At 38.2% G+C, this 19,688-nt stretch overlaps 1 protein-coding gene across 1 annotated transcript; it reads right to left on the bottom strand.

Annotated features, from left to right (window-relative positions):
- Positions 1–1,217: 1,217 nt before the first annotated feature.
- On the bottom strand, positions 1,218–19,365 carry LOC140152814 (uncharacterized). Its single transcript, XM_072175321.1, has 6 exons — positions 19,311–19,365; positions 12,339–12,501; positions 10,757–11,017; positions 9,538–9,846; positions 8,494–8,625; positions 1,218–7,885 (listed from the first exon to the last, which is right to left on the bottom strand). The coding sequence occupies exons 2-6, from the start codon at positions 12,463–12,465 to the stop codon at positions 3,141–3,143; spliced, it is 5,574 nt and encodes a 1,857-aa protein (XP_072031422.1). The 5' UTR covers positions 12,466–12,501; positions 19,311–19,365; the 3' UTR covers positions 1,218–3,140.
- Between the last annotated feature and the right edge of the window lie 323 nt (positions 19,366–19,688).

The raw sequence follows: 19,688 nt of genomic DNA, 5'->3' as shown, positions 1-19,688 counted from the left end.
TCTTTTACTCTGATGGCTAATAAATTGTTCACATGATTTGTTTTGATTACGGTAGTCATCTTTTACTTTGTTATATTTAATAATTTTCTGTTTGTTACTGTTACTGTTACCTTTCTTAATCAACATATTAACAATATTTGAATGCAAATTTGCATGAACTATGGAATGCTTTTACACGGAACATGTCAAATATAAACAAACAATTTGTGACTCCAATGTTTTTACTTTATAAGTATGAACTAGAATAAGATATTGCTAACATTGTGACCCAGTAAAATGGGAAATATCAACTGGATTGGGTTTAGAATAATCAAATTTTGACATAAATGGCAATAATATACAAGTCTCAGTGTCCTGAATCACAAAAATATACAAATTTTATTGGTAAATATAACTCAAAAACATCTTTGGTGACTTCACTTCATTCATATTTGTTGCACATGATCAGATCCAAAGTGCAACCACACTCAAAAATAGAGCAAAAGTGACACATATACATTAAGACTCAAGTCTAACCTTTAAATTCTTTTCCCTCTTAGTGTTGATCTACACATACTTCATTGTTTCATGCATAAGCCTCATGTAGGACAATCTATGTCAAGCTTGGTCTATATACGAGGGGGTATCAAAAAGTTTTAGAAATCGCCAAGAAGTGAAAGAGCTATATCAATGAAATTTTGTCAGTGCAATCACTGGTCCTTATGTACACTATGGTGCAAAAATGGTCTCGTAAGTATGTTTACTTTTTTTACAGGCGCTAGATGTCAGTACCTGCCTAAGTAATCGCATAACCAGCAAAATGGAGAAAATTGAGGCATGTAGCATGATTAAGTTCCAGTTTAAGGGTTTACAGTGCCCAGAAAATCTGTGATGAAATAAAAATTTCTTTTCCAAAAAGCAACAGTGACACATCACAATCACCACCGAAGATAACTTTCATTTTATCATCGATTTTCTAGGCACTACAACCCTTTAAAAGCAGGATCTTAATAACGTTGCTTGCCTCAATTTTCTCTATCAAGCAGTTTATGTGCAGTAACTGGGGCAGCAGGTTATTGGCATCCAGCGCCACCTGTAAAAATAGTAAACATACTTATGAGACCATTTTTGCACCATAGTGTACATAAGGACCAGTGATTGCACTGACAAAATTTCATTGATATAGCTCTTACATTTCTTGGCGATTTCTAAAACTTTTTGATACCCCCTCGTATTTTAGTCTGAATTATATAAGCTTATGTGCATCATCATTGAGTTTTTGCAGAATGTGATTCAAAAGAGTAATGTATTAAATTTTTTTTTTTTCATACTGAGGTCATTTTTGTATGAGGTCTATCTAAGTTTACTATTCATTTGTATTTAATTATATTGCTTTTTTTGTCTACTTTCATATTACTACTTACAGAGTTATCTTCTTAAAAGCTTCATGATTTGAAAGTAAACAATCAAGAAAGTAGACAAGCAAGTCATGCAATGCAGAAACTTGGCTCAGTATGCCAAAACAAAATTGTCCTGAATCTGACCAGGGTAATTGTGTTGGGTTGGGTGCTTGGATTTATTGCCATTTATCGGTTACACAGACCATTTGTGTCATTTCCAATGCCTTCCTTTATTGATCATAATCAATACAGGTGACAAGTCGAAGTACATATGTATACTCAAGCAGGAAAGCCCATGCAGGAGAAAACTGAAAGTCTACGAATCACTAGATTCTATTTTTATACCTGCAAGACGTGATCATCCTTCCAAGCAAACATTGCTTTATTTCAAAATGGATGCATCTCTCTCTCCAAAGCATTTGGTCTCAAATTATCAAGTAATGTAGTGGAATTTCTTCTGCCTAAACTGATTCAATATACAATTCTATGACACTTGTTGCATTCAGATCTAACCAAGGAAGACACAAGAACCGAGTCACCGCAGAAACTACAAACCACTCTCTTCAGTTATCTCACATAGTATGCTCTGATTCCATGCTCAATGTTGAAACCAACGGAGAATCATTTAACTTCCAGTACTGATGGAGATTGTACCATGAACTGCATTTGTACACTTCATAATAGTTTGCAACTTCTTAGTCACTCCAGAATCCTTCCTGAATCACATTCCTGAATCCCATGTTCCATGTTTGTTCCAATGTTTGATCCCTGGTGTAAAGCTGGACATAACCATTAAGCTAACTCAGAACAGGCAACCACAACTCCCTTCCAACTTTTGAAATATTGTGCCAGTAAGGCAGTATTCTCCACAATCAATTGGTGTCAGAGAAGTACAGTCTTTAGTTCAATTAAGGATATGTTTGGAGGCTGTGAGTTAAGAAGGAAGCTTTAGTGGAAGTTCTGCTGCCTAAACTGATTCAATTTGTACGATTCTATTACACTTGTTGCATTCAGATCTAACAAAGGAAGACACAAGAACCGAGTCCCTACAGAAACTACAAACCACTCTCTTCAGTTCTCTCACATTGTATGCTCCGATTCCATGCTCAATGTTGAAAACCAATGAAGAATTCAACTTCTTTGTTTTTGTGCATCTTACCAAAGAGTTGGCTAGCATTGGGCACAAAAACTGCTTCAAGATTGTGTCTAGCTGTACTGTTTCCAGTACTGTTGGAAATTGTACCATGAACTGCATTTGTACACTTCATAATAGTGCCTCTGAAGGTTTGTAACTTCTCAGTCACTCTAGAATCCTTCCAGAATTGCATCTCTGCATCCCATGTTCCATGCCTGTTAGTCACTCTTCTGTTCTGATGCTTGATCCCTGATGTAAAGCAAGGACGAAACCTCTAAGCTAGCTCAGAACAGGCAACTAAAAGCTCCTGTGAAATCTTGTGCCAGTAAAGTGCACAGTTTTCTCCAGAATTGATTGGTGTCGGAGAAGTACAATCTTTTGTTCACTTAAGATAAGGATATGTTTGGAGGCTGCGAGTTAAGAAGGAATCTTTCTATGAACAAGAAATAATGCAAAGGCAGAAGTGGAAAGTAACTAAAGCAAATATACCCTAGATGGTCCACTTTTCTATTTTTCATACCTGCAAGTGATGTGGTTCCAAGTAAAATGGATTGCATCTCTCTCTCTCTCTCTCTCCAAACAATTTGGTCTCAAATTACCAAGTAATGTAGTGGAAGTTCTGCTGCCTAAACTGATTCAACACGTACGATTCTATGACACTTATTGCATTTAGATCTAACAAAGGAAGACAAAAGAACCGAGTCACCGCAGTAATAACAAACCACTCTCTTCAGTTCTCTCACATTGTATGCTCCGATTCCATGCTCAATGTTGAAACCAATGAAGAATTCAACTTCTTTGTTTTTGTGCATCTTACCAAAGAGTCGGCTAGCATTGGGCACAAAAACTGCTTCAAGATTGTGTCTACCAGTAGTGTTTCCAGTACTGATGGAGATTATACCATGGCCAGCATTTGTGCACTTCACAATGGTGCCTCTGAATATTTGCAACTTCTCAGCCACTCCAGAATCCTTCCAGAATCGCACGTCTGAATCCCATGGTCCAAGTCTGTTCCGATGTACTAACCTGTGTATTCCTCTGTCTTTCTCTACCCCTACCCACTCATAGGCCATCAGACGTTGCAGTTTGGGCAAGCTGATTCGAGTCTTCTTCAGTTTTTCCAGCAGACTATTTGATTCTACAAAGTACTGAATAGAAGTCTTTGAACCAATGGCAAGAACCGTGTTCAGGACATACAGGTAGTACAAAGCAATGTGTGAATTACAAGATGCATCATAACATCGCTGAACTCTTCGGAGTACGTCTACCTCAATCCTGTATATCTTTCTCTGCAATCTGTGACGGATGACAAATATCCAGTCCCTCAAGTCAAACGAGACATCAGTACCAATACTGTCATGGTAAACTTCATCTATGTTCTTCTCATACAATTTCACAACTTCTTTCAAGTCTTCTTCAGACTGGAAACTATCAAGAATAGCAGCGTAGTTCTGCCTGCTTCGACGACCATCTTTAGCATGTTTGAGCTTGATGACTGCAATCTTACTTCTACGCCCTTCAATGTCATCCTTATCATTCCAGTATTGCAGGGCTGTTGTTGCATCATGGAAAAGAGAGAAGAACAAGTTGAGACAATGATCCAGTTGGTTATTTGAAGAAGTACCAATCTTGTCTTGATACTGCCTAAGCAATCCATCAACTTCCTGAAAGCAACTTTTTGCAAAGAGATACACATCACTATCAACATCTGCGGATTCAAGGAATCCATAGAAACCACCAGCCTGGTAGTTTGTTTCCAGATAATCCACAAAATCAAGCCTCAATTTTATCTCCCCAACATAGCCATAGCTTTCATCCATCCCCTTGCTGCAGAAATCACGGCATTTCTTGTAATGACCAACAGCCACTTTTGCCAGGACCAGGACTTTTGACAAGGTGCTTTGGAGATTGCCATCCGTGGCACTAATTGCATTTGAGCTCTTTGGCAGTTTGCCACCACGAAAGAGATCTATGATTTGCTTGTGATAAATGGTTCCAGAAATATGGTAGATGGTTGACAATGTTGAGTCAGTGTCTTCCTTTTTGGCATCATCACTCTGATATATTCTCCTGTGACTTTGACATTGTGCCATTCTCAGGTTGCGAGCCTTATTAAGCTGATCCAATGCTTTATCATAGCAGTTGCTGAAGAGTCCTAAGGCACGACCATAGTGTGCAGAGAAGAGTGGATCTTCAGGAAAGCTTTTGGCTAATTCCTCCATTATTCTTAACTTTGAATCATTGCACATCTCTCCCTCTTCTGCTGTGTTCTCATAGACATCTGACATCATTCGTGACAATCGTTGCTTCTTCAAGCAAATGTCATCATGGCCAGTTTCTTTATAATCTCTGTGGATGAAGATCATCTTGACAACTGTCATGATTTGCGAACTTGGATCATAGGATTTCTTTCTTTGGGTTTGTTCACGTACATAGCTGATGAATCCTATGGCAAAAGATGCAAGACCCTTCCTGGCATTCAAACTCAGCCTGTTACTCACATGCATCATATTCTCATGATATCTTCTTGGAAACAAGATCTGTTCCAAAATCTCTTTGGCCACAATATGATGAGTGATCTTCCATGTCAGTTTCCTTGAATCTTCTAATACAAACTGATTTCCATTGTGTGTCAGAACATCCAATGTAACAACTTCACTCTGCTTCATACCAAATACACCAGCGAAAAACTGACATGGTAGAGAGCTGTGACCAAAGTAGGTAGCAAGTGCCAGGTATCCTATAGCTTTCTGCCATGGCTGCAAATTGCCTGATGTCACATTGAGGTAGCCATGGACATATGGAATTATGCCACGGTATCTCTCTGCATGTGCTATCAGACCAAACTCATACATGAAGTGAGATTGATTCTCTCGCACATCTTCAACAACTTCACGCAAACGCTTCTGTTTGGCAGTATCGCTTAGACCGTACGAGAAGACTTGTGCAAGTTTTGAAGCCTCAACATAGTCAACTTTTCCTTGTAGCCAGTGTTGGTTACCCTTGTGCACTTGATTGCTTATTTCCATGGTGTAGCGATGAACACACACAAAGAGCAGGTGGCAATCCTGACATTTCTGAAAGAGCTCATTCACTAAGCAGGTTTCTTTGCCATCAATGACAACAAGTATTGGCAGATGTGTCTTCTCGTATAAGAACTCAATCCTGTCTGACACCTCTTTAACTCTTAAAGTTGTTGAAGTTAGAGACACACAAGGTGTTAAGTCATGTAGATCCCATAGTATTCTTCTGGACAATGTGGTTCCTCCTGCTCCTGGTTCATGATAAATTGTCACAATTGTTGATGTTCCCCTATCAATGTAGTTTTTCAGTTGCTTCACTACCTCACCATAAATCGATCGCTTGGCATCACTGGTACCCAGATGAGCTGCAGTCCATTCCAAAAGACCACCTCTGAAGAATTCTTTATCCTGCTCGATATGTTGCACATCGTGGTGATTGGTAAGCCCTTTATAAAGGACATCCATTTCTTGCTCTAACCAACTGGAATCTCTCTCAGTGATGGTTGAATCACCTGAACCTTCAGCCACAGGAAGCTGGTACTTGAGACCATGATTTGGTTGATATGGGCAATCACAATTATTAGCCATCTCATAACACAGCCTGTCTAAGGGAATTTCCACTACTTTCTCAATGTCAAGTTGCTCACAAAGGGAGTGAATACTGGCCTTGTGGTCCTCACTTCCTGGCATCTTTGTCATGCAAAGGACAAACCTGGTTTCTGCAACATTCTCTTCAATCTTCATCAGAAGCCTGTGCAAATGTGTGATGTAGTCGAAGTTGTCATACCATAGAATGACAACTGTCAGTGGTCTTGTCTCACAGTATCGCATAAGCTGCCTGCAGTGATCATCCAGGGGAAGTTTCACTTTGCTTGACCATTCTCTAACCTTCTTGGTAGGCACCATGGAGTCATCACGTGACATCAGCCCTCTCACAAATACCCAGTCAGTGGAAGCCTCTGACAAAGAATCTTCTGGCTCATCATTCCAAGTAGACACTGTGATTCTATTTTGCATGACTGGTTCACAGACATTCAAAGCACCACCCTCACGACTTTCAGGATCAAAGTCCCAGACTTTGACCCAGTTAACATTTCCCAAAGCCTTCAAATGTTTGACTTCAGTATTACACCTACTGAGAACCAAACTAAATGCTCTCCTGTTGCTAAACTCACCTATCTGATCCTTGAACAACTCCCAAGCTTGACGGGACTCTTCAGAAAATGGATCCTTTTTAGGAGAATGAGGTTGATTGGGATTCTGGCTTGTAGAGAACCACTTCCTTATCTTCTCTGCACTTTTTCTTCCACTGCAGACTGTATTTTCAGGTGTACAGCACAAGATGTCAGCTTGATGCCAATATCCATCAGAGTTGTTTTTCTCAGCATAACAAGGCATTCCACCTTCTTCTTCTTCCTCACTGTATCCTTGACTACTTGGTATCACCACCACACCATACCTCTTGTCTCCCAATGTGGTTTCAGAATACCGGTAAGGAGGCTTGTATGAGAAGTTGTCACTTAAGAAATTTGCTTGATAATCTGCATCTATTCTTTGTGGCTGTTTTAGTCCTATGTGCTCATGAGGTGGTGTAGTATTGGCTACTACCCCAACTATAATGTAACTTGTTTGCCTATCAGGAGTATTCCACATACATACTAAATCTCGAGTGAAATTAGCTTGATCAGCATAGACATCTTCAGATCGAAATTTGACTGTTTTACTTGGAGGCTTTGATAGCAAGACTGTAAAACGATCTTCACCAATACTTTCAAAATTGTACAAGATTTTACCAGAGGATTTTGAGCCAAAAAGGTCTCTGCATGCATGTTTGCTTTTTTTCTTATGTGGGGTTGGATGCCAGGGAGTCTCATCTAAGTTCAGGGAAGCATTGAAAGATAATGGGGGATTAGTTGGGTCATTTCCAAAGGGTGATGCACAGGGAGTCACTATTTTGCTTGTACATGTAGCATATCCATCAAGCTCAGAATCTGATGTGTCATCTCCTGCTGCAGTTGAGCTACTTGTAACATAACCTGACCTTAAGAATGGATTGCCATCTCCCAAACTAGGATCCAATGAAGGACGTTTTCTGGGAGGAGGTTGGCATTGCTCAACATCCATTTGACTGGGGTCATCTGGATTTGTACTTAACTTAAACCATTCACTATGCTGTACAAAGTTCTTAAGTTTACCTACACCTAGATCTCTAAACTTAAACTCTTTACCATACTTCTCATCAACACGGGCAGCTAGGTCACTAAATTTCATCTTGTACTGCCTGCTGGATCGTAGTGGATTGATTAAAGAATCAATGATGGCTACTGCAAGTGATTCTCTTTTGTTACCTGAAAAGCAAGCAAAGTGAAAGAGTATCTTAACAAAAGGAAATTAATGGCCTGAATCATCATGGTAGCACCTGGCTCATGAAAGAATTCAGGGTTAAGAAATACAGGATAGCAATCATGTATACAAATGTATAATGGGGTTGTCATAAGAACAGGGTTGGTGTATCTCATGCAACCCTAGTTGCAGCAGACCCCATTTTCACAAAGCTGTAGTAGCATTGCTTTATCCGGGAACAGGCAATTTGAGAGATGACAGTTGATCAGATTCACACCACTTGAACTCCCTCCCAGACAACTTGCAAAAGTCTGGTTCATGTATGGAAGGTCAAATTGGGACAACATTTTATTTCACTGATTTCCTGGGTTTTCCATATTGACAAGAGCTGACAAGTTGTTTTGTACAACATTCATTCTATGGCATAATTGTTGAATCAGCTCTCTACCTTTGTTTTAGCATTAGGTATATGAGGAAATGAAGTGAGAGACACATCAGATGAAAGCTCCACCTCTCACACAGGGACTGGCTAAACAGGGACTATGATAACTGATGACGTACTCATAGAAATACTCTAACTTATTATAAATTCACTTAATTATTTTGCTCTTACCTGCATGGCTGCCTCTTGCCATTTCTGGTACTTGAATGGTAACAGTATCTCCCTGAACAGACGTCTCTATACTAGTAGTGTGTCCGCCTAACTTTATTTTGATGGTAGGTGTCTTGCATTTGTCCTTGGTATCTGTTTTGTAATAAAATTACACAAAAATAAACATTTTTGTTTTTAAATGTGTGTTGAGAAAAGAAAAGCAGTTGTTTTGGTCTTGCACCTAAAGCAGTTAGGCTCCAGCTCCACTTGAAATTTTATAAAACTAATATATCAACATGATCAACAGGTACCTTACATATAATTGTTACAAATGCTATTCACCCATTGCACGGTTCCGCCATATGCAAGGAGAGCCTCGATCTGGCAGCATGCATGAATGGGAATTGAACCAGTCATATAACATTACGTAAAGTAACGTAATACTTCCTTTCATGTTTATTGCCAGTTCGAGGCTCTCCTCGCTTATGGCGGAACCGTGCAATAGGCGAATATACTGGTATAATAACAATACATGATCAGAGGAAAGAAACATGACATGATGAAGCCAAACATTGTTGTGCTCATTCAAACCTGTTTTGATGCCGCATTTGCTACCATGCTTGCAGTATCTGTGATAAATGTAATAGCAGCGGTTTCAAATTCCCAACTACATTTTGACCTTATTTTGCTAGACATGTTTACCACACATAATAAGGGACAGTAAATTTATGGACTTTTAATCTAAGAGTCTAATACCGCCACAGTATAAAACATGTTTAAAGTGTTTTATCTTTAATATTAAGGCATGATCCTAATACTGGAAGAAAATGCAATTGTTTTCAATGGAAAATGTGATTAAAAACACATCATCTTGCAACATCGTCCCCCGCTACCACATGTATGTGGTAAATATATTCAAAAAGAAAAAGTCTGCATCAGTCACAGGGGAATATTCTGTGGTTTTGGAAAAAAATAGTCCAAATATCCACTACATATTGTGACAGCAAAATATATCAGGTGTACTCCTGTATTTAAATTTTAAGTTGAGTAAATGTGTTATAGTACCTTTATCAACATTCCTCTCGGTCTCCAACATTAGTTTGGCGTGCTTGTCAGCCACATGTCGACAGTCACTTTCCCTCAGAGCCAAATCAAGGTCTGCTACTGTGGCTTCATCACCCATACAGTTTCGCCATTTCAATAAGGCTTGAAATTTCTGTTCCCGCAAATCTTTAGGATTATTGCTTTCTATATCTTGCAATAAATTCTCTGCATCTTTGTTAGTCTTCATCAAAAATCTGAATACCCTTTTCCAGCAATCCTTTGGTACTTTATCAGATACACTTTGCAAGAAAGCTTCTGTCAGATGATCACCTGGATATTTAAAACAAACATATAAAAGTCTCTGAGACAGGAACTAATTTAACTTTAGGCAATTGGTAACTGGTTCATCTAAATCAGCACCCTGTATTAGGTGGGCCTCATAGCACTCTAAATTGATTATCATATAAAATATATGCATAAAATTAATTTATAACAGCTTCTGTAGAATAACATGTAAGAAAGATAGATATATGGTCCGTATAATGTCAGCATCTTTATTCTCTAGGTAAACTTTTTATCTCCCATAGGCGTGACACACAATTTGGGTCCATTATCATTTCAATAATACCTCTAATTTCCATTTATTTGGTACCGACTATTAGAATACATGCAGGAATTCCAAAAACTATAAAAATTGGATTTAGAGTGCTGCATATTTTACATCATTGTTATAATACACAGCACCACCACTACTGGTCAAAATGTTCTCTATTTTATTTCTTGTGTATCGTTTTTGTAGAGCTACACCAAATGATGTTTGGTTCATTTTGTTTGGTTCTTACAAGTTGTTTCTGTTTCATATTTCTGCAACACCTTGTAATTCATGTATTGTGTACACCTTTTATACTTAATTTTTACATGCAATAAAACTTCAAGAGTCTCACTCTGACATTGATATGAAAATGAATGTGTTGCAATTTGTGTTTCTTTCTTTATATGCAGAAACCTGAAGCGCATTAAGAAGTATTTTGATTATTGCTTAATTGAGATAGCGGGTGGGAGATGGGGAGAGGGAGAGAGAGAGAGAGGGGGGATTCTCCTATCATGAGATAGAGATGGACAAAGGGAGAGGGAGATCAAGAGAGAATGGGGTGAGAAATTGGGAGAGGGAGTGGGGGGATTGAAAGAGCAGAGGGAAGAGATGGGCGAGTTAGTCGTGGAGTTAGTGAGGCCCAAATACCTTTGTTGCTATTTGCTGCTTGTTCAATCTTGTCAGCTCTGCTTGCGCCTGAACTACCACTAGTAGGGTTGTCTCCATCCGAACCATGGAAACTGGCTCCCGGTGTGGCGATAGTGGTTCTTGTCGAATTTACAACCGGTGACTTTCCGCCAGAAGCAACAGTTCTATCACTGCTAGATGAAGTGAATAACTGAGCTGATGATCTGCTTAGATTTGGTGATAATATGGATCCATTCTTCGGAGGAGTGCCTACTGGTGTTGCTAGAAATATCAAGCAAAGGTTTCTTTTTATAAGTTTGGAATAAGTTGGAAAGCTGTGTTTGAGGTTATGTTTGTGTGCATTGGTTTCATTTTTACTGAGGACTTGCAAGTAAGCTTTGCCCCCTACTCCACCAGTCAAAATAAGAAAACTGAGACATTCAGGAGTAGCATTAAGGCCCGAAAGTCGGGGTTGTTTTACCATGTTTTTTACTCCTGAGCTTGCAGAAAATCCAAATACATGGGGTGAAAATTAAATCTCTGGGGTGAAAGTAAGGTCCAAAAGTAGCGGGTCAGAACCTCACCCCGAGCTTGCACATTCCCTATATATGGAGGGTGAAAATTAATATTTTTTTAATTTAGGGGGTCATTCACCCCAGATCGGGGGTTAATGCTACCCCTGGAGACATTCTGAATTTGGGCAACAACAAAATTCCCCCCCCCCCCCAAAGCAAAATCTGCTACCGCCATGCACCACTGACTACTAAACTCCTCAACAAAAGTTTGGAAAGTTTTTTCAAGCATCTGTTTCTCAAATTATTTGTGACATATTCATATCGTGTTGCATATCAATGGATAGCTTCAATCGCCCCTTTACAATGACACCCCATTTGAAACAATAACATTTTTCACGGCTGAGTACACGCCTTGTAAATGTAGTGGGGTCTCAAAAAGAATTTGCCAAATTGACCATTATTCTGTGCAGCAAGCTACAATCCCATATCTTCACAATCTGGGACCTAATGCAATCCTCCAAGATGACACCGCTCGCTCCACATAGCTAAGGTAGTCAACGACTACCTACAGAATATGGGAGTAGTTAATGGCCTGCCATCAGGCCAGACCCGGGGCCAGAACTCAACCCGATTGAACACTTGTGGGACCAGCTTGATCGTGCTGTGCGTGCCAGAGAAGCCCATATGTAACCACATTGAATGACCTGCGACGAATCCTTGAAGAATGGAATGCCACCCCACAGTAACGTGTAACCAGGTCGGTGAGCAGCATGAGGAGAAGATGCCCGACTGCTGTGGCTGCCTGTGGTTTATCCACCCGCTATTGAGGTTAGTGGCTAATGATGTTTGAGCACAGAATAATGGTCAATTTGGCAAATTCTGTTTGAGACCCCACTACGTTCACAACGTGTGTACTCAGCCGTGAAAAATGTTATTGTTTCTAATGTGGTGTCATTGTAAAGGGGAGTATTGTAGCTATCCATTGATATGCAAACACGATATGAATATGTCACAAATAATTGGAGATACAGATGCTTGAAAAAACTTTCCAAACTTTTGTTGAGGAGTTTACATACTTTGCTCCTTACCCTGTGGTGACCCTTTGGGACTTGGTCGTTTCCTTGTTACCACATGCCATGTTTCTTGGTTCTTTGCAGATGTTTGCTTTCGGTTCTTTCCTTTCAAAGTTTTGCTGTTTTCCATATTTCCAGACATTCCAGTTGAGTCTTTGTAAATACTTTAGGCAACAATCTGGATGAGAGAGAGAGAGAGCGAATAAAATTATAATATTTTTTTTAATTAACTAAATAAGTTTAGTTAGGGAGTATTCAGGACAGTGGCGTAGCATCATGGGGGCATGGGGAGGGCTTGTGCCCCCCATCGATCTGGAATTATAAAAATCCCATAGGAAAATTGCGGAAAATGGCTTGTGCCCCCCCCCCATGAGACTCGGTGCGCCCCGAATGTGATGACCCATGCTACGCCACTGATTCAGGAATACCTTGTAGGTATATTGGTGAGGGTGGGCAAAATACAGGGAGCAAAATGTTTTTACATCCTTTCAAACAGGGCTCAAAAAGTTATAGATTTCAGAGGGGTTGAAAAAGTTTTATATACAAATCCGTAGACATTCCACAAGGGTGCACATCTTCACACACTGCATGACTTCCGCACTGCATACAAAAAATGGGGACGTCACTATGACTAGAGTGTCGTACTCCAGCAGTACTACTAGACTAGCTACTACTAGTAGGCAGGCATACGGGCCCACTTTCATCAAGTCCCCCACCCCCCACCAACACCGGGGACATTATACCGCACAGATGGTCGAGCAGTGTAGAAAGGTCTTCAAATACTACAGAACTGACTCAAATATTGTTTATGTTATACAGACTTGTGCCCTGCGGGGCAAGATTTTTTTACCCCCCCCCCCCAATCCTAGCATCACCTGACCCATCTTGAACAATTTGGAATCATAATAATAATCCCGCCCGATTCGGACCTTTTTTTTTGCACACCAGACCAGTCGATCCGATCCATTCTCACCTTTCCAGATCTGATCCGATAAAGTTGATTGAAAACTAAGAAGGACAACTGATCAGTGGCGTCGCCAGGAATTTTTTATCGGGGGGAGGGGGAAAAGTGAATTTCAGGGGGAAAAATCAACAAAATTACCACAAAAAGTGTAAAATTTCGTAATTTTGGATTTTTACTGGGGGTCAAGAGTTCTAAAGCCAAGTAAAATAAATAACATGTATATTGTCCTCCTGCCCTCACTGATTGTTGGAGATTTCAAATATTTTTGTTATTTTTCTTATAATGTTCCTCAGTTACTTTGTCTATTTGATGAAAAGACATGTTAAGAAGTTTATTGGTTATCATAAGGCCGTGTGTCTTTGCGTTTTGTTAGTAAATTTCTAGGATCGCGCATCATTTTGCATTGAAACATTCATAACTTCCAAATTATAGGTCCTATCATAGCAAAAGTAAAGATTTTCTGAATGGAAAAAGTCCAATCTTTCCAAAAATGGCATCTAATTTTTAGTAGGGGTAAGTCTAAATCAGGTAAAAATCCAAATATGCATGAAAAAGTTGTCAAAAAGTAGCACCTCCTCAAAAACATGTAACATCCAAACCATAGCACCTATCTAAAAAACAACCTTATTGGTGCAAAGTAGAGGCAATAGCCCACCCAAAAATGTATACTTTGATAGGGTTACCCCTACTTGATGTACTTTTTTGATACACTGAATGACATGTTACAAAATTTTCCATCAAAATTTGAGGAAAACACAAAAATAATACTTGAATTGCTAAAAGAGCCTCTTTATACAAAAATTTTAGTGTATTCTTAAAAACATTAATACATTTGTAAAGAGCAAGCAACAACCATCCTAAAAATGTTTACTTTGATAAGGTTACACCTAAATAGGGTACTTTCTGTGGTATGATGTCACATGCAGTACATCGAAACATGCCGACATCAGGGGCCGACATAAAAGACGTAAATTTTGTTCAGTTTAAAAAAATTCAAAGAACTAATCTCTTGTGTTGACTTCAAACATGTAAAAACTACAGGTATCATGGGTATTAACCACAAGTTTAACTCACTTCAGATTCTTTCTAGCAATACTTTCAGGCTCTGTTGCTTATATACCGTACTATCCAGAGAGGTTGCATGTTTCGGGCTTTTTATCCAGAGAGGTTGCGTCATCAACCAATTCCTACCAAATTCACCTGAATTTTTATTACTCTTGACACTCTTTAACAGCTCACATGCAGTGAGCAATTAAAAAATATAATCATTTATAATATAAATGTGTGCATATTATTTTAAATGTCCAATTTTGAAATTCCAATATTATGAATGAGGCTGAGCAAATATTAAATTTTGGTCTTTACATAGCATTTATTTATTTATTTATTTATTTATTTATTTAATTAATAATTAATTTATTAAATTAATTAATTTAATGGCTATTTAATACAGGCCTGTTAAAATCAAATTTTACAATTGATTTATGGCAGTTAAAAAAAACCTGAGATGGTTGTCTTCAGATTTCGGTGTCCCAAGATCCGTGTTAATTTAAAATTAATGAATTAATTAATTATATTAAATAATTAATTAATTAAAATTAATTAATTAATTAAAATTATTTAATTAATTGATTAGAAAACAAATAGATCTTTAGGATAAAAGTAGAGATTTAAAGACTTCATTCATTGTTGTAATATAGAAAACCATGATGAACTGATGAGTGTTTGTTTCTCTCATAGACTTTACATGGTGTCGTATCCCAATTTTGCACCACCCGGCATCTTTGTTTACTTACCGGTAATTAATTAAATCTTATTTATTTCAAATCTCAGAACCTCAAATTTGGTACCAAATTAAAGAGTACATTCTAGGCCTTTAGGCAGTATCTTATTTAAAGACTTTATTCATTGTTGTAATATAGAAAAACCTTGATGAGCAGAGTGCTCATTTCTCCCATAGACTTTACATGGTGCCGTATCCCAATTCCGTATCCCAATTGCACCACCCTGCATCTTCGTTTACTTAATTACTTACAACTTTTTAATTAAAAACCTCAGAATATTATGTTTGGTATCAATTTAAGGAGTACACTATAGGCTTTAAAATGAATGCAAATTTGATGGTATTAGAAATGATTAAAGGTGCTTGCTTATTACAAATAAGTCATTTTTTACTAAAATATGAAACAACACCACCCTATTGAGAACACCAGTTCACGACGCACGGCCATAAACATTGGAAACACTTTGTTCATTGTTCAAGCTAGGAGTAGGGCTTTGGGGAAATAACAAAAATACTAGGGGCCTCCCTGTTTTTATAATGTGTTGACAAATCGTTGACTAAATTATAATTCTAATCAACTGGACTTAATATTTTTGATGGCTACGGTATTTTAGTCAACTATCTGATCTAACCTGGAAAATGCGATGCCAAGAGGGTATGTACCCCCGAGTGGTGTCAAATGAGAGAGAACAAAGTAAAGAATATAATAAAAAATAATTTCCTCACCGGGGGTCACACTCCTCATAAGACTGGGTCAATATTCCTATTTTGGGTCCTTTTCATATCTCGAAATGCCAAAAAGGCAGTGGTGTCAAATGAAAGGCAAAAATGTAAAGAATATAATAATTACAATAATTTTCCAATCGGGGTGACACTCCTCAAAAGATTCATAATTGTGGGTCCTTTCATATCTTGAAATGCTGAGAAAGTATGACCCCTGAGTGGTGTCAAATGTCATTAGCCTACTATGCAGCGGATTTCGTATACTCATAAAAAACATTCATACACTCTTTTTCCTGTGGTTAAAAATAGCGCACTCACAGAAAGAAAACACCAGCTATAGCCGGAAGCATTCATTCAAAAAGTTCGATACCACAAACATTTAAGCCAAAGTGATGATAAATGTAAAATAAATGACGGTGCGATATAAAAACAATAAAATCAGAATTTGACATCATGATAAAGTAGAAAAGCATTTTCTAATGCTTTTTCCGGTGGTGAACTAGGCCATTCGGATCAAAAGATATTGTAAAAAGAGTATGAAATCTTATATTCAATGAACCCCTTTTTTCAAAACATTATACCCAATGACCCCCTTTTTGATTTTGTTTATAACGCTTTGTACCCGATAGGCTCCTACTGCATGACGCTGGTAGGCACATACCGTCACTTCAAAGTTGAGTGCCCCCGGATCAATGCAATTTTGCCCAAGCTCACTACCAACATAGGCGTAGATCCGGGGATAATCGACCCAATATTTTAGTGCCAGGGGGATGGTCCATACAATCATCCCCCCAATGTTGACACCTGAATATGGGTTTCGGACCAAATTAACCTCATATTTGGCTATTTTAGCCCCAAAATTGCAAATGTTCGTGTGCTTCGCGCGTATTCATTAAGCTTTTGCACCATATTTCATCAGTTTAGCTTCAAAATAGCTAAATTTTTCACGCGCATTTGTACCATAGACTTATTCTGTCGCCAAAAGGTACTGAATTCACTACGGTATACTTCAAGAATTTTTTCCAACCCTATCCCCCCCATGTCAAAAAGAAATCTACGCCACTAACTACCATTCGCAAGATGCTGTGAACTATCAAATCGCAACAGTTTAAAATAGTCGCTAAACCTTTCAAGTAAACCTCCGGTATTAGGGGCTGTGCAATAATTATGAGCCCTGGGGAGGGTAAAATTGGGGGGCAAGAAATTGTTGGCGAGCGAAAGGGGGGCAAGCAATTTTTGGCAAGCCGAGGGGGGGGACAAGCAATTTTTGGCACGCATTCATGGGGTGCCTTTTTAATAAAACGCCCTAAAAAGGCTTAGGAAAACAGTACGGAAACACTAGTAAATATGCAAATTTTCCTGCTCGCTGCGCTCGCAACATACATCTAGACCATTTAAGGTTTGCAATTTGGGATCCAAAAAATTTGGCATGTTCAAGGGGGGGGGGGCAAAGAATTTTTGGCAGACCGAGAGGGGGAGCAAGCAAGTTTTGGCGGGCCGAGAGGGGGAGGGGCAAGTGAATTTTGGCGAGCCGTTTGGAAATTTTACCCCCCCGGCTCACAATTATTGCACATCTTATAATATGAAATAGGTTAATTTTTTTCAAACCTGATTTTTTTGCATATTTGTAATGTTTACTAAGGACCGTCGATGTTAGGATTTAAAAAAATCGATATATTGGTCACTCATTATCGATAATAATCGATAAATCGATTTTCCTCCCAATTTTAGTGACCTGAAAATTCAAGTCACTAAGCTTCTAAAATTTGAATTAGGCATATGGAAATGTATTAGAAACTTTTAATAGTGGTGAGGTAAAATAACACTTATTGATTCTAGAAGTTTTTACATTTCAAAACACGTCTGTACTGACATAATTGCGGCAGTTAACACACTGCTTACGCCCGATTTTTGGATTTTTTTTTTCATTATCGGCAACTCCGATATATCGATTTTCTTCCGAAAGTGATATCGGCGATATTGATATTATTGGATAGCCGATTTTTTGATTATTATCGATTCATCGACGGTCCTTAATGTTTACACATGTCATAACTTGCACCTAAATGGAATCTGCGAAATTTATTGTCGTTGTAGGTCAACAGAGCAAAGTTCGACATATATTATCATAATTATTTAAAAATTATGATATTTTTATGTCCTCCCATAGAACTGCATGGCCAAAATAACCAGTGTGGGGTTTCTTTCACTTTACCTCGTTATTTCAACTTAAAATGGACATCAACCCTTCCCGTCAGTTATTACTAATATAATTTCAACATTTTGAATAAAGAATAACAAAATTAAAATTTAACAGAAATCGTACATTAAGGGGGTACTACACCCCTCGATAAATTTGTGTCTATTTTTGCATTTTTCTCAAAAACTAATAACACAGTGGTAACAAAAGTTATGTATATTATAGGGGCAAGGACTCCAATTATTATACTGGAATTTCAGTGACCCAAGCCAAACGGTTCGTTATTTATGATAAGAAATAAGGTACCGCTAGGATGTAGGGTACCTGCAGGTAATATGGGACCATTAAGGACGTTTTGCTTATTTGCATAAAAACTAAAGAAGATATGCCCACAAGAGATTGTTATGATGAACAACCTGTCCTTTAAGATTAATAAAGCGGGCAATGTTACCTTGTTTTTATGTTTGTGTGGACGCTATGACGTCAAAATGACGTCATCATCAAGTGTCCCATATTACCTGCATGTGCAGGTAATATGGGACACTGTGTTATCTCTATGGTGAAAATCAAAAAGTTCAGAAAATCACTCTTTTGTTCTAAAAACATTTTTGTTACATGATTTTGAATGTTAAATGCAAATTTCTACAAGAAAATTCAATTTTCTAAATAGTTTTGCTTTTCGCATTGACAATGCACACAATTTCCTATGTGTCCCATATTACCTGCACCCATTCAGTTGAAAATCAGAGAATAATCATTTATAAAAGGAAAGTGCCACTTGTCAGTGGAATTTTACCTGCTGATAAGCTTAACCCATCACCTAAAGATCATAAAAAATGACAAATGCCCCCTCAGTACCAGAGTTTTTGGATACACAATCATAAAATGTGACGTCATTGATTTTATATCAGGCCGAAAAAACGATATAATTTTTTGGGCAATTTCACTCTTTTGGCATTGATTTCCAAGAGTTTGATACACAGACTCCAAAACTGCATTTCTAGAAGCACAATTGATGTCTCTAAACACTTAACAAATCAACTTAAAGTGTTCCCTTCTCTAAGCTACTTTTTGTTAAAATGAAAACAGGTGTCCCATATTACCTGCTGTCCCATATTACCTGCACCTACCCTACCTCATTTCCGACCATATAATTATACTGAACCGCTTGTGGAGTCACTGAAATTTCGGTGTAGTAATTTGGTTCCTTGCCCCAATAATATACATAACTTTTATTAACAGTGTGTTATTATTTTTTGAAAAAATGCAAAAATAGTCACAAATTTACCACAGGGGTGTAGTACCCCCTTAACCTACCTAGTGACCTATCATGTATTATTATCCTAGGCCTATCATACAATGCATACTCTTCTGGCGTCATGATGAGGATTGAAGCTTCATGATGATCTTTTTTGCACTCTCAAAGTCAACATCTTCTTCAACAGTTACTTCCTGGATGTCAAGGAAAATAATGAATTTTATGGAATATTCCCGCTGGAAAAACCGTTACTTTTAGACAATTGACATTCTGAGCTGTTCATGTTTCTGGCGGGGATGGCGGTTTACATGATACAGTGATGTGCTAAATATAGATACTGGGGAAAATCCAAATGGATTGGCGTTAGGTCAGAGAGTAGGGCAGGTATTGTCAAAGATCGTGCACATTGTGCTACAGTTTTGTACTTTACATATTAG

This window comes from Amphiura filiformis, chromosome 5 (assembly GCF_039555335.1).
Source record: "Amphiura filiformis chromosome 5, Afil_fr2py, whole genome shotgun sequence".
NCBI lineage: Eukaryota > Metazoa > Echinodermata > Ophiuroidea > Amphilepidida > Amphiuridae > Amphiura > Amphiura filiformis.
The sequence above is the reverse complement of the archived record's forward strand: the minus strand, read 5'-3'. Positions and strand labels throughout refer to the sequence as shown.